Below are 14,897 nucleotides of genomic sequence, written 5' to 3'. Positions count from 1 at the left end.
ATTATTTTTCGCAACAGTTTGTTGGATCTGGACAGATTTGGAGATATTAGCAGTTTTATGTGTTATTAACCAAGTGACTGGCCACGCAGGTAAGAAGAAGTTCTTCATAACCGTCAGTTATTGAGTGGCAGACGCTGGTAATATACCATCGTCACTTTTTGAACAACTTCAGGATTATCGATTGATAAAATACAATGACTCAAGATTTCAGAATATCCACGAAATTCTGAAACATTTTTCGCGTTACGGCAAGAACGTTAATACAGATATGGTAAAAGTGAAAGTAATTCTCTGGATTTTGTCCAAAATTTCGAAGAGGTAAGTGGATATGTATAATGTGGATAGACGTATAAAAACAATTTGTTTTCTCAATTTTCGAAATGCTAAATCTTAATTATTGTCAATTAGAAATTATTTAGTGTGTTAAAAATATTTTAAATTCTTCCGTCACTGGATCAATTTTTAAGTGTTCATAACATAAAGGACATTATATACGTACGACCGTTTTCAAACGATACTGATAGTTATTACGTGCAATTTTGCATCAAACGAAGGTGGAGCAAAATAATTACACCTTGCATTGTAGCACGTTTATTTAATATAAAGAAGTGAAAATATTGCGTATTGTTACGGGTCTGAAAGGTGGAGATGAATGAGTTGAAGAGGTTGTTTAAAGAGAGGTATATGGGTTGTGGCCACCTGAAATAAAAATAGTACTGAAAAGTGAAATTACAAATAGTTACAACAAAAAGAAAGCCCGAGAATTTATAGTTTATAATAAATTTATAGTGGTTTGCCCATTATATTAAACGCATATTACTCGTCTACTATGGATAGCAATCCTGTGAGGTTTTTGATCTTACAGATCGTTTTGTCACCACCAGACATGCATAGAACAAGACAAAGTTTTTTTTAAACAAATGCGTGTCTCAACTATGTATTGAGTGAGACTGCAATTTATTTATATGAAGTCCTCTTTTTCAAGCATCTGTTGAGCGAACAGCCAAGATGATGAAATTGTTCGATGATAATTGATACGTATTCTGAAGGTACTGATTGTATGGCTGGCTAGCTTCGATCAGGGTGCATGCTTGTAATTGGACGTGTTATACGCGAAAGTGTCGGTGACAGAATTGATTTTTCCTGACGTTGGCCCTTATTATACACAACTCCAGTTTTATATTTCAGTTACCTGACTCACATGAAAAAAACAGTGGTTCGTTAAAAAGCAACTCTATAGTAACACATCAATTAGCCTCAGCGTGGGATTCCTACACATTGAAAAATAATTCGCCGGACCAACAAATTTTAGTGTTAATATAGAGATGGCAAGAATTTTAGCTATTGAAGTTTAGCAACAATTTTCACTGAATTAGCAATAGTTTTCAAGCACAGTGACGCAAGCTTCCAGATGTAGCAAACCCGTTAATTGAACTTGCTTTCTACATATTTTTTTACTTTTTGTTCTCAGCGAAACGGCGCCCCTGCTCGGTGGATGAAGCAGAATTTTATAACGGATCTTCGTCGGATCTCATTGCAATACGTATAATAATTCACACACACACACACACTCACGGAATAAAACGTATGTAAGAATAATTAAAAACAATGATTATAGTACAATATTAGATTTATTAGATTGATAAGAGAAAAGTTTTGTCACGAACGAAGTAATCAATAAAAACGAGTAAAGTGCATAAGGTTTCTTAATTGTGCGATGAAAATTGTAGGTACATCAGCAATGCCTACAGATATATAAATTAACAATACATATACTGGCACGGAATGGATCGCTGAATACATTGGCTTCAATATTGCAGATATCATAGATTTGATATTGCGTAAACACGGAACAAGCAGAACAAGACGTGATGTTGGTCATGGTAAACATGGAACAGGTGATGTTGATATACTTCAACTGTACAAATAGCGCAAATATATTCAAAATTACGGGACTAATGAATGCAATGAAAGTGGCTGATGGGCTCAGTTAATGGCATCATCAAATTCCAATTCCAATAAAACGGGTACTTTAGGTAGATTATACATAACAATGTAAGAAAAAGATCCGGTATAGCTCTCGGGTGTACTGGTCGTGGATCACGTAATGTGACGTCCTTCACAATCAGACAGTATTGCAGTTGGATAGGAACATAGATTATTGAGATGTTTGATGCAACTTGATGAATCGGAAAAAAAACTATTAGAATATTGTCGGAATTACGAAAAACGACGTACACGTAACCATTTTGCGCTATCGTCGATCCTTTTCCGGTAATTGCTACGAAAAATCAGTTTGTTCGGTTTACTCTACTTTTTTAGTTAAATAAAGCTTTAACATCAATTTATTGTTGCACAAGTATTAAATTTCACAACGGTTACAAAAAAAATATATTAACAGTGATCGTAGTGAGAAAGAATAGTGAGTAACTTAGACTTTCTGGTAACGGCTACAAAACTAATCTTCATTTTGTAACTAGAACTACATTTTTATTATTTTATATTATATTTATTATTTACCATTAGCTTCAGTTGACCCCAGAAGCGGCTTTAAAGTAGAATTTTAAAGTCAGCGTGCTTGAATCAGGGTTGTTTGTGAAAGTAAAATGAAGAATGATTGGAAAAAACTTTGGGGTCTTAGAAAATTCAGTTACCACCTAAGTGTGCAATGGTCTTGCATGTTCACAAAGTATCATTCTCAGACCTCAGAAAAGCATTCTTGCAACTAACTTATATCTGGTCAGCACTGCACCGTTCGGTTTCTTTTAAAACTAATCGTGTTGCACTGACGTAGATAAAGACTAATTAAGAGTCTCTTCAAAACTCCCACTTTAAAACCAAACTAATGCAAGAGAGAATCACTTTAGACACCAAAGACCACAGAACAAATCAAGACTTTCAACCATTCGGAACGAACTTCAAAATAACGAGCAATCCAGATCATTCTAGATTACAAAACGCTCACACTTAGAACCATCGAACAATATTGTAAAACCAAACTTCGAAAATCAATTCAAAGAACATCTCATTGTTAGTAGATGCGTATTTTAAATTAAAGTGTTCTGTAAAACGAATTATTTCAATCTCGCGCAGTGATAATTGGCACGATCCACAAAAACATGGTTCTAAATTGAGACAAGCTGAACAAGGAATCCACACGACCAGGTCATCGAAGTTCGTGAACCTAAACACTACAAGGTTTGTAAATCGAGCTTGGAACGTAACATGGCTACGAGAATTCTGCGGGTCGGTTCGGGTTGGGTTGAGGAAAATATATCATGTATTATATTTTCGTATGGCATGATTATTATTGTACGCCCAGTGCAGTGCCGGCAATAACAAGTAACGGCAGACGGGAATAATTACGTGTTAGTAATAAGTATGTATATGTAACCTAAGAAGTCGCCGATTACATAATACTTACCTGAACAATTTTTTTGTAAAATTTTGGCAGTTAAATACATCGTCACAGTGTGTACGTATAATTTATATAGATAACGATAGTTATGTCAATATGATGAAAGACGATACATCTTTTACTGGAAATATTAATGTCTCATTATTTACTACTATTATTGACTATTAAGTATCTTTCCGATATTACAAATATTAGGTGAGTTGGGTTATCTACGATTCGGGTTTCTCAAAGATTTTCGGTCTTACGAAGATTCCAAGTTTCCCGAAGATTACGGCTTTTCAGGCCATTCTGGGATTGCCAAAAACCCGATCCGACATAAACCTATTAGGCAAAATGAGGCGAATAGCAAAATTAACCGGTAAAAAATTATAAATTGGTGGAGACCTTTATTTTGGCGTACTTTTGAAGATACTAAAAATCCTGACCTCCATCTCTAGGGTTTGATCCGTCATCTTGAAAAAAGTCGTTTCAATCCAGATTTTTCGGGTGGAGATCAAAACTTGGAAGGGTCAGTATTGCGAATGGTCGATATATCGAAATTTCAAACATGTCAAAATAGAACAACGAAAGATGAATAGTTCGAAATTTTTGGCCCCCACTCGTTTTTTCATCATATCTCGGTAATCGTCGATCCGATTGCGATAAATGTTATTATAAAAATTAAAGCTCATCAAATTTTCTATAAAAAACATAGAACTCATTTTATTCGTATCTACAATAGTATCTCTGATTAAATTTTCGTTGGTTGAAACAGCCAATGATGACAAGATGCAATTCATGGAATGATGCTTTTATTACGACGTTTCGGCAGGACCCCGCCTGCCATCATCAGGTTTCTTAAAAAAATATTATAGAGAAAATTACAATATTAACTAATTTAAATTAGACATATTTTACAATAAAAACTTTCAACTAAAATTTGTATACATAAATGCCGTTATTAGTTTTAGTTATTATGTTGTCATAAGATAATAAAATATCATACACCCACATTTCTAGACATTCCTTAGCTCAACAGTTGTTGCTTACATGGTGTTATAGAAGGAATTGACTATCCGTATGTCATTTTGACCTGCTTAATGTTAGTTATAATAACAATGATATAATGTCGTACATTTGCCCTTATGATTGTTGTTATACTGGCACTTTGCTTGCATGACCTTTAACACATATGTGTTTTGCGATATTATAAAATGTCCACGTAAAGGTGACTTAGATTATCGATATCTGTTCTTTTGTTTACAGTATCATTTGTTGATGCGCGTATCATTTCTTTTACAATTCTTTTATGCCACTTAATCTCTTTGTCTAATATTAGTACGTTTTCAAAACTGAACCTGTGTCCTTCAACTAATGCGTGATACGCTAATCCCGATACGTAAACGTCGTAATAAAAGCATCATTCCATGAATTGCATCTTGTCATCATTGACTGTTTCAACCAACGAAAATTTAATCATACAAAAAACACAGTGACGAACTTCAAACATCAATAGTATCTCTGTTATACATCGTTGAACACAGAAACAAATTTTACTTGTACGCTGTGCTCTTGGATCTATAATATGCTTCTACGCGTTTAAAATATCAATAAAAAAAGTATTGGCTACATTTAAAAATTTTCCGTAACTAACGCCATAATAATGACTACGGAACAGTGTTTTTCAACAGTTCCTGGTTATACTTGCGCCGGCTGCGTAACCTTAGGCTTACTAGGTCTATTTTTGCTTGCTAGCTCATGGAAATTTCATTGGGTCTATTCGACAATCGACAACATTCGTTCGGCGTTTATTTCCAAGTTCAAAAGTGGTGCGGTAATGAGAAATGCCTTGAAGTTTGGGGTTCGAAAAAAGTCAATGGCTGTCTTAAGGGCCGTTGATTTTCATGCAATTAAATCTTGGTCACTTCGAAGTAAAAGTTGACGAGATCGAAAATAATTCTTACATGTTTACTCTTGATGTCGTTGATCTTTCAACGATCAAGTCTTGTGCTATGTGACGTTTGATGGCAGAATGTTTTATTTCACAGTGCCTGAATTCAGAAACGAGATTTACTTGGAGTTCCGTTGACAAACTCTGATCACAAATTTAATTCGGTGTTGATATCGGGATTCCACGGTGAGTATTTGAATAATTACGGAAACTTGGGTAGCTTAGAACTCTGCAAATAAGCTCGAAATATGTAAAGCGAAATGTGCAGCACTGAGTGCTCACTGTATCGAACATAGTCAGGTGGATCAATTAGAACTAACAAAGTATATCTTGCTAATTTTTAAATTGGTTTGATGAACTGTGGATCACTCGATGATGCTAAACGCAGAGTTAGTAGTCTTTCGAAGTCTGAGTTTATGCTCATGTAATCGGGTAAACTTGGCTTAACGATCTATAGCACCTTCGAACCATCATAGATCTTGCGCTGAAACTGTTTTAAAATAGCTATGATTTTGTTCCAATACAATTCTCTGCATTTTGAAGTTGTCAAGGTCTACCAAAAGTAGTTTATACATCAGAACGAGTAACACTTAAAGTACAAAAAATAGCGATATCCCCTCAAAAAGCATCTCTGGCGCAAAAACCTTTCACCAAGTACATTAAAAATGTGTTCTCATCCTTTATCAATAAAGATTCAAATCACCTACTACTGCCAAGTAAATGTCTGTTAATTCACAATAAAAGCATGATCGAAACTTGAGCCTCTGTTTCCACATCTCTAACACTGTTGCCACACTGGGGTCAGATTAACCATAAAATTATACAATTACAAATGATAATGAAGTATGAATAAAAAACAAAATAACTCGTACAGTAATGAAAATCCAGAAAAAAACGTCATCCGGTTCGTACAGACAATATAGAGATCAGTGTTTTTGCACCAGAGGTTCTTTTTGGGGTAATTTGATTTACGTGTGTAGAGTTCTCGGGGTGGAGATCGAAAGGAAAGGAAGTCAGAAGTTGACATTTCGGCCCTGAGGGGGGCTCTTGTCAGAAAAAGTATAAATATGTTTTACCATTAATAAAAATATCATTTAGGATAACAATGAAATATTAATTTTGAGACAGATATAAAGAAGCACTCACAGTTAAATACTCTCAAACCTCATGACTGACGTGAAACTTTTAATGTAAGAAAATTTCAAAAAGCAATACAAAATCGGTGGACATTAAGTTATAATTCATATCGTCGTTAATATCCAATCATCGACCCTCATCCGAGTCGTAAACAAAGTCATCAAACTAAACGATGATGAAGGTTACGTTAGCTCTCTCACCCCAACCTAAAACGATCCATAGCTCGATTAATATAATATGCTTACTTGTACTATTTGGATTATCAGGATTTGATTTACTTTCACCATACCAGATGCCGCATTGCAAAGTCTGTACACTTTCAGTTCCAACAGGCTCAATTTAGTCCGGAATTTGACCACCGTATGAGCGTCTTGAATGACCATTTCCGAACCTAACCGCTGCAGCGATCTTGTACAGTATTACATAACGTTGAGAGGTGAGTGATGCATAAGCCCGAATCCATCTCGAAAATTCATTTACGTATACCATTCTGTAATCCACGAAGGTCTCTTATCTTATCGTCAATTTTTGTAATCAATTCACGCAGATTTGGCTGGTGACAAAGGCAGTAGTTTTGCGAAAAATCATTTCACTCATTATCGAGTGTGTTAAGCTTGCTTACATACGGAGCCGTATTCTGCTGCACCCGTGAGATTTGATTGGTTTTGAAAAGCTTGCGAAGTGGAAAATCGTGGACGAGTAATATCAAGGGATGGCGATGACCATGGAATACCTAAAACTGTATCCGACAACGGCGTCGGGTTACAGAATCGAACTGGCCAAACAGAGCCGACTATCCGACGTACTGAAGTTTATGAGTGAAAATTATCACGAGGATGAAAAAATTGGGAGAATGTTAAAAGCGGGCTGCCAGACGAACCCGGACGAGGAGGAGGAGGAGGAGGCTGAACGCGCTCAGGAAGACGACGACAACCTTGTCACCGCTGTTTACGAGCGATCACCTTGTCTGATTGCCGTTCAAAATGGGACCGAGGAAATCGTTGGCGTTATTTTGACTATTCTGAGTCGGCGAGAGGGTGAGGATGAACGGAACGGTGCAGGAACGGCGGAGCTCTTCAAGTCTTACACGTTCAAATCCAAGTTCGTCAAAGATTACTACAGCTACTTGGCAAAGATGGACGAAGAAACGGGTATGCACCAAAGGTATCCGGATGCCGAAGCCGTTATGGAATTCTTCGCAATCGCGGTTCATCAGGATCATCGCCGGAAGGGACTCGCCAAAGATTTGTCCGAGACTGCACTAACGATTGCCAAATGCATTCCGGGACTCCGTGTTGTGTTCGGCTATTATTCTTCGATCTACTCGAGGAAGGTCGCCGAAAAAATTGGAATGGTTAATCTGTTCGATTTCGATTTGTCGGACGCGTTTAAGAACGACGAGGGCGAGCCCGTGTTTCGCGACGTTGACGGAGACAGCGTTGTTTCCGTCATGGCCTTGGAAATCGACCACGCATAATTTGCTTAATTTTAATATAAATACGAAACAAGGCCTAGATTTTTAAGCGAAAAATACCCATTGTGTCAAAAACGATTTTCCGAATCTTTCATTTCGGATTGTATGAGAAAGAAATAATCATAATACTAAATCTTTAAATCTTTGAATACCCTCGTTTATTTTGCATCTCCGCTTAAAAGACAATTCATTCCTTTTTGGTACTCGGAATTCGGTTCTTTGAACAGACGGAGTCGCTGATATACTTGGGACAATGCGATTGATCTACATTCAAATGATAATGACGCCATTACGTATGAACACGAGGAACGTGATTCGAAATTTAAATAAACAATTTTCAGCCAAACTTTAACGTTTAGAAGACAACTCACGAAATATTAAAGTACATATACTCAAAATATAGTATCATGTTTGTCGTATAAAATGTAAATTACAAACTTATTTCATCTAAAGCAAGTATGTTTACACGTATTTTTTTTATTTTTTTTTTCTGCCCTATTTCGAACTCCGCTGTAAAAGAAAACTTATAAACCATATTTTTGTGATATAAAGTATCGTGTGCACCATCGAGGCAAAGTCTTTATCGCCTCGCGTATTTGCAATATTCGTCTTCGGTTCGCGCACGCGCTCGCCTACGGCTCATATTGCAAACACGCTCAGCGTAAAAAGACGTACTTTGCTCCCTTGATGCACAATCTGCTATTGTTTATTCACCTTGGTCTACGCGGTGAACATTGGTAAGTCTTATTAAAAACTGCAAGTTTTCAAAATCATTTTTACACGGATTCAAAAACACTTTGCTCCTGACCCAAGTCAGGTCAAATGTTTGTTGTATCGAAATCAAAAGATAAAAAAAAAAAAAAATAAATAAAAATACAAGAAGAATAATACGGAAGAACAAATAACGGAATGTACGTAGATTTTTAAAAAAAGGCACCTGACATTTGAAAGGGTGAAATTTTTCTTTAAAAACAACCACGTAATTCAGATGTACGTAAACAAAGGTGTCGTATTAACCAACTTCAATTTCCGACCAATGAATCATCACTTGGAAATTCCCGCTAGGAGAATGACATCATGATAAAATATCAACCGTAACAATTATAATTACGTACCTAACGAAACTTGCGGGCTTGCTGTGATAACGTCACAGTGACACGGTAATAAAAACGTCAGCAACATCGTAAAGTGACTCCTTTAAATTTGGTTAGAAATTTTGTATCGAGTTCCAACCGCTGCATGGCATTCCGGTTTTCAACGTGTAACCGAACGGTAGAAAAGAAAAAAAAGAAAAATAAAAGTAAAATATCAGCATTTCACGTCCTTGGAGATTTATATAGACGCTAATTCCATTGCGGTGGTCACAACCGGCTAACGGCTATTTTTAAAGAAAGAGCAGAGCCTTCCGCAACCTGCCGCCTCAGAATGAGTACAACACCGATTTGCTCCAGATACACGATGTGTTTAGGCTAACGTGTACAGTAGAAGCCTCACAACTTTCCGTCGTCGTGGTTATTGATAAGAGTGGAAGGAGAAATCAGTCGGAATAAAAATTAATCATATTTACGATGCTGTAATCACGATATATTTCATTCGGTACAAATGAGCAATGTCATTATCACGAATGATACCGTCCACCTTGATTTTCACACTTATCGCGGCGGTGTGCCGGGAATTTTCAATTGTTCAACTATTTCTACCGATTAACTAATTGAAAATCCCGTAATGAAAACTATTGGAATACCAAGTAGGCGCTTGAATCTGATTACCTAAATTTTTTGTAAATTTTTGAAAAGTCAATAGCGGGGAAAAAAGAGGTTAGTAAAAGCCACGTGACCGATGGAGGGTTGATCTTAAAATGAAAAGATTTGAAACTCGGGCATCGGTAATGCGTGCAAGTATCACGATTAGATTAAACAGTGTTAATTATACATCGGTATTTTATGTCTGTGTAAAAATCTTCACTGAGAAATAAGTTTACACAATTTTGTATAAAAATTTTGTACCAGTGTTTGCGGGTTCGACTGTATGATGATAATTGGACGGAAAGCGTCACGAGCGATGAGAATTTCGTTCGTCTATAGTTTACAGTCTTGGTAGCATCTTGACGTTACGTTAATTGAAGGGAAGAAAATTTGAATTGTGATAAACACACACGCTTTAAACAGCTAGGATAACAAACGATATATAAGGATTAATAATTAAGAAAACGAGGTGTAATTTCGTGTACTTGGAAACGTACAACACGCGACAATATCGATCCATACACGCGATAGTGATGTAACAAATCGAGTTGTAAACTCGGAATACATTACGCTTGAATGTATAATAACGGACGTCTCAAATAACGAACTGTGGTGACGAGATAACGTCACGACGAATCACAAGCACAAGCTCATCGCGAGTTCATTGAACCGAAGAAACACTTTCTCGCGTGACACACTGTAGATATATAATATAACTGATGATGTACAGTAGAACCTGGATTATCCGATCTAATTGGGACCGAGTCTAGATCGGATGATCAAAAGTTCGGATAACCGTAAAGCAATTTTTATCTCGAGGTATAACAATATTATACAACGCAAATTTAAATCGGTTGCTCGACGTTTTTTAACGAGCAACAATGTATATTAGCACCATCTTAGCACCATGTATTTTTTTTATCGGATAAATCAAGTCATGGTTCGGATAATCGAGGTTCTACTGTATCAAATTCATTCACACCTTTTCGCCAAATACCGTTTTTGCACATCTTTTACCAGAACTTCGTTGCCGTTGCTGTTGTTTTTGTTTTATCGTAAACGACCGAGAACCAACAGACGCCTTGCACTCACAATCATGGTTCGAACTTGAACCGAATTTAACTTGTGCAACGAACACAGCTGTGTTCCAGTCGGGGAACCGAAGGTCATTCATAATGTCAAAATGTGATAACATACGTAGGTATTTACTTTTGGTACGATATACACACGAGACGCCTCACTCCCACCACTCTTGCCTCACTGCAAGTTTATCAAGTGATACGAACCGAGCCCGGAGTCATTCTGGAGAATTTCGTTGGCAGGTTGACTCAAGAGCTGTGCAGTTTCAATCACATACCGTGGAATTGCCGATACTTCTGATTAATTGATTTAAAATTATGGTCTTCTCATACTAGAAACTTTTGTTGTACCGGTTATTGAGTAGTAATTACAATAAACGGTTTTTGCTAATGGTAAAACATCAGTGCAAAATTGTGTACATCTGATACTTTGAAGAAGACGTCGTGTTTTGTTATATAACACTTCTACGTCGAATACACTGTAACGCGGTTGGAAAGTTTTCACTCGTCGTTTTATTTTTCGTCTCAGACTCGTAACTACAGTGATCATAATGAGGTTTGTTTGTTTTCTTTTTTTTTTTTTTTCTTTTTAGATAAGATCGCTTTATACTCGTACATTGGTGTTTTGTTTCGAAAGAGAACTTGTACGCAGGGAAAACAAATTACAAGATACAATCGAAATGTTGTAATAATTATCCGTATTAACGTCGCTAATTCCGTCGTCTCGTGATCAGTTTCGAAAAATTAAAATTCATATTTGAGAAAAATGTCACGGTGGTTTGTATGAATTTTTACTCCACGTCGCACAGTATGGCGGAGTTTCGTAGTTTCGGCAAATTGAAAAATTGCAAGATAACAATAAAGGTCAAGAAATGTTCTCCAGTTCACTCGTGTCTGTGTAAAATCTCGTAGTTTTAGAGGAAAGAGTTTCCATGAAGTCCCAGAGAGTCCATTTACCTGCAAGACTATTTACTTTAGTATGACCATAGACTGCGAGAGAGAGCACAAAAAACAAAAAACAAAAACAAAAAAAAAAAAAAAGAACAAGGAAAAGCTTTCAAGCTTCTCTTTGAAATGCAAGGAAATGCGATTTTCCGTTGAACTTTCCGTGGTTATACAATTTCTCATACCCCGGAATGACTTTGATCATATATTTAAGAAGCTTTACCTTTCTAATAAAAGACCATAAATGCGAAAAATTTTACTAGAACGAAAACTCGCAACAGATTTTTCTTCTCAGCAACCGAAAGAGAATGCCGTCTTATCGGCTATGGGGTTCGACCGAGGATGGCGAAGTCGAATTCGAGTCATTGACCACCGAGACACTCGAAGATGCTCTCCAGATGCTAAGGGACTCCTTCTTCAAGGACGAGTCTATCTGCCAAGGCGTCGATCTGCTTTCCGAACCCGGAGCTGCGGACGAGCTTATAGAATTGTGCAGACTCAGTGCTAAGGACGGAGTTAGCGTTGTAGCAGTTGAAGTCTGCACAGGACGAGTAGTCGGAGTTTCATTTAATAAGATTCAGGTGAGTCCTTTTATAATCGTAAGGAGCGACGATATTCGGTCGTCGTCATTGTCTGAAAACTTGTCGAACCGGTTATCCGTTTTTATTTGAAAGATTTTTTTTTACTTCATTTTCGTTGGGTACGATTCGAGTATGTACACAAAAAATTTCACGACGATCCGACAAATATTCTACAAATTGCGCGCGCGTTTGCAAAAACGCCCCGGAGCGTTTAAAAGTCCTTTTGAAACTTTGAAAGCGCTTTTCTCAAAACTATGCTTTGAAAGTCGGTGAGCGAGACTTGAGAACGGCTTAACCGATCGGTATGAAATTTTTACACAAGCTTTATAAGTATATCTTTCAGTCCTTGATCGAAGGTTTTTTCTCGCCGATAAATATTTTCCATTTTATAAACAAACCAAGGCGAATATTTTTATGGAAAATCGAAATTTTTTTTTTCAGAATCCGCGGTATTCTTAAAAATTGATATCTTGCTTATTCCTTCGATCAAAGACCAGATTATACCTTGTATTAACCGAATCTTTTTTCTTTTTAATTTCGAATGATCCAGTCAGGTGATATCTTGCTTACCGTAAGACGCCTTTTTTTAGAGGCTCTATAGCGGTTTTAAAAATCATTATTTTTACAAACAAAAGATATCAGAACGAAGTTCAATGCTACCCCGATATGTATATAAATTTCTATATTTATAAGTTGAAACGTTTCTTCGTGAAAAATCCTTGGAAATTCGCTATTTTGTCGGCCTCTTGACTAGGTTTAACCCCTCAACGGGTGTTGAAAAGGAAAGTTTAACAAACTTTGGAGTGCAGGTAGCAGTGTTACGATTATTCATTGCGCTTCTTTTCAGACGCTTGCGGTTCCCGGTGTTAAAGGATTCTTTGAAACCTTTGCGGAAAACTGCAAATGCGACTCGTCTCGAGCACTGACGGACTTCATGGTGGACGTCGACTCGAGGCTGAACTTGTTCGAGCACTACAACGTTGACACTTTATTGGAAGTTATGTTTTTAGGCACCGCAATTTCGCATCGGCGACGGCGAATCGGCGAATTGATTGTGGCAGCTTCTATTGAACTAGGAAAACAGTTGAAAGCTGGAAAAGACGTTAAAACTCCTGTTGAAATTCACGGTGTCGAAAGCATCGCGAACAAGGATGCAGTGCCTAAGCTTTGCTCCTTGATTTGTAGCTCTCTTTACTCTTATAAGATTTGCAAAAATCTCGGATTCGACACCCTCGTCACCGTTTCTTTCGCGGATTACGAATTCAAGGGGAAAAAATACATCGAACGAATACGCGACAACAAACAAAAGTCCGCATCTCTTGTTGCTAAGCGGTTGTAATCAATTTTAATTTTAATAAATTATACTACGATAATTATACTTGGATTAAAAAGTGGATCAAATATGTGCCGATAATATTTACGGAAACAATGCGAATTTCTTGTTTCAAAAAAAAATTCCTTTCCGTACGGAAGAAAAACGTATATTTTAATTTTTCAACTGTAAAATATACTATTTTTATCAATTACCGATTGAATGACCTCCTCCACCTCTGATTTAGCGCTTTTAATTCGTATTACTTGCATTTGTGATCGTAATATCGCTGAGTTTGGTTAACTGAAGACGGTACAATTACAAGTTTCATATTTTACGGCTCTTCGAAAGTTGGAACTACTTAAGCACGTACGAAGAGAAGCTTGGAATCTTATAATAATTCATGTATAATATAGCTGTTGAATTATATTATATAAAATCTGAATTGGTAATGCGTCGGAGAATGTAATTTGATTTTTAAATATACTCGTTTAAAACTTCTCATTTTTTTTCACCAAGGGTTAAAAACTATTTTAAAAACCGTGCAGGCATACCTTCGTCTTTTATCTGCAGGAGTAGCATAGCAAGGCGGGTTCTACACGCAGTTTCCTGTTACCGACACTTACCGACATTCTCCCCAGACTCAAACCCTTTACCGCGATGACGTCACAGTATGCCGTACTGACTTGAGGTCAAAACCGTGCAACCTTACCGACAGTTGTATCGGTCGACGGCAAAAATCGCACTGCTTTGCCGGCAATTCTTATCGGTAGAAGCTCAAAATCATGCTGTCTTACCGACAATCTTACCGACCGAGGTCAAAGTGTGTAGTGCTCGCCTGCCAACGGTAGAGGGCGCAGCGGGGGCGAGAACTTTTTTACCGTCCCGCATTCCTTTTCCACGATAGGACTACTGATGTGTAACATTAACCGCTCCAAATTCCTTTCCTACGGTAGGACTGCTGATGTGTAATATCAACCACCCCCACATTCTTTTCCCACGTTATCATCCACGTGACATTCCAAAATCAATAGTTCCGAGAATTGTTTTTTATCCACTCGGATATCGGTGATGTGTAACATCAACCACCTCACATTCCTTTTCCACGTTATCAACCATGCGACATTCCAAAATTAATGGTACTGAGAATTGTTTTTCACTTACTCGGATGTCGGTTTGATATCAAAGGTCGACCGATAGCCGCGGTACATTCAGATCCATGGATCCGGGGTGTTGGGTTACTATCGCTCTAAGAATGCTAAAAGGTGCGCGCGCA

At 37.2% G+C, this 14,897-nt stretch overlaps 2 protein-coding genes and 1 long non-coding RNA gene across 6 annotated transcripts; 2 read left to right on the top strand and 1 right to left on the bottom strand.

The window, feature by feature from the left end:
- Positions 1-6,543: 6,543 nt before the first annotated feature.
- On the bottom strand, positions 6,544-9,366 carry LOC124293961. The gene is made up of 3 exons (XR_006903818.1): positions 9,075-9,366; positions 6,775-6,975; positions 6,544-6,691 (listed from the first exon to the last, which is right to left on the bottom strand). It is a non-coding gene; the product is annotated as an uncharacterized LOC124293961 (long non-coding RNA).
- On the top strand, positions 6,818-8,430 carry LOC107221533. Its single transcript, XM_046737045.1, has 2 exons — positions 6,818-6,921; positions 7,033-8,430. Exon 2 carries the CDS (start codon positions 7,198-7,200, stop codon positions 7,960-7,962), a length of 765 nt encoding a protein of 254 aa, XP_046593001.1. The 5' UTR covers positions 6,818-6,921; positions 7,033-7,197; the 3' UTR covers positions 7,963-8,430.
- Positions 8,556-14,121, top strand: LOC107221518 (arylalkylamine N-acetyltransferase-like 2). 4 transcript variants are annotated; one of them, XM_015660523.2, is made up of 3 exons: positions 8,556-8,696; positions 12,024-12,309; positions 13,157-14,121. In XM_015660523.2, the coding sequence occupies exons 1-3, from the start codon at positions 8,647-8,649 to the stop codon at positions 13,646-13,648; spliced, it is 828 nt and encodes a 275-aa protein (XP_015516009.2). In that variant the 5' UTR covers positions 8,556-8,646; the 3' UTR covers positions 13,649-14,121. The 4 variants fall into 4 exon arrangements, with proteins under 4 accessions (XP_015516009.2, XP_046593000.1, XP_046592999.1 ...); XM_046737044.1 differs by lacking the exon at positions 8,556-8,696 and adding an exon at positions 10,891-11,339 and having other exon boundaries at positions 12,010-12,309; XM_046737043.1 differs by lacking the exon at positions 8,556-8,696 and adding an exon at positions 10,891-11,339 and having other exon boundaries at positions 11,992-12,309.
- Positions 14,122-14,897: the final 776 nt, after the last annotated feature.

Source organism: Neodiprion lecontei, chromosome 4 (genome assembly GCF_021901455.1).
Source record: "Neodiprion lecontei isolate iyNeoLeco1 chromosome 4, iyNeoLeco1.1, whole genome shotgun sequence".
Lineage (NCBI taxonomy): Eukaryota > Metazoa > Arthropoda > Insecta > Hymenoptera > Diprionidae > Neodiprion > Neodiprion lecontei.
This window is presented reverse-complemented; position numbering and strand designations above follow the sequence as displayed.

Excerpts from the sequence above, each read along its gene's own strand:
- LOC107221533 (XM_046737045.1), top strand. The coding sequence starts at position 7,198 with ATGGCGATGACCATGGAATACCTAAAACTGTATCCGACAACGGCGTCG.
- LOC107221518 (XM_015660523.2), top strand. The coding sequence starts at position 8,647 with ATGCACAATCTGCTATTGTTTATTCACCTTGGTCTACGCGGTGAACAT. Across the intron at positions 8,697-12,023 it reads GGTCTACGCGGTGAACATTG|CAACCGAAAGAGAATGCCGT; the intron begins GTAAGTCTTATT and ends TTTTCTTCTCAG. Across the intron at positions 12,310-13,156 it reads TTTCATTTAATAAGATTCAG|ACGCTTGCGGTTCCCGGTGT; the intron begins GTGAGTCCTTTT and ends GCTTCTTTTCAG.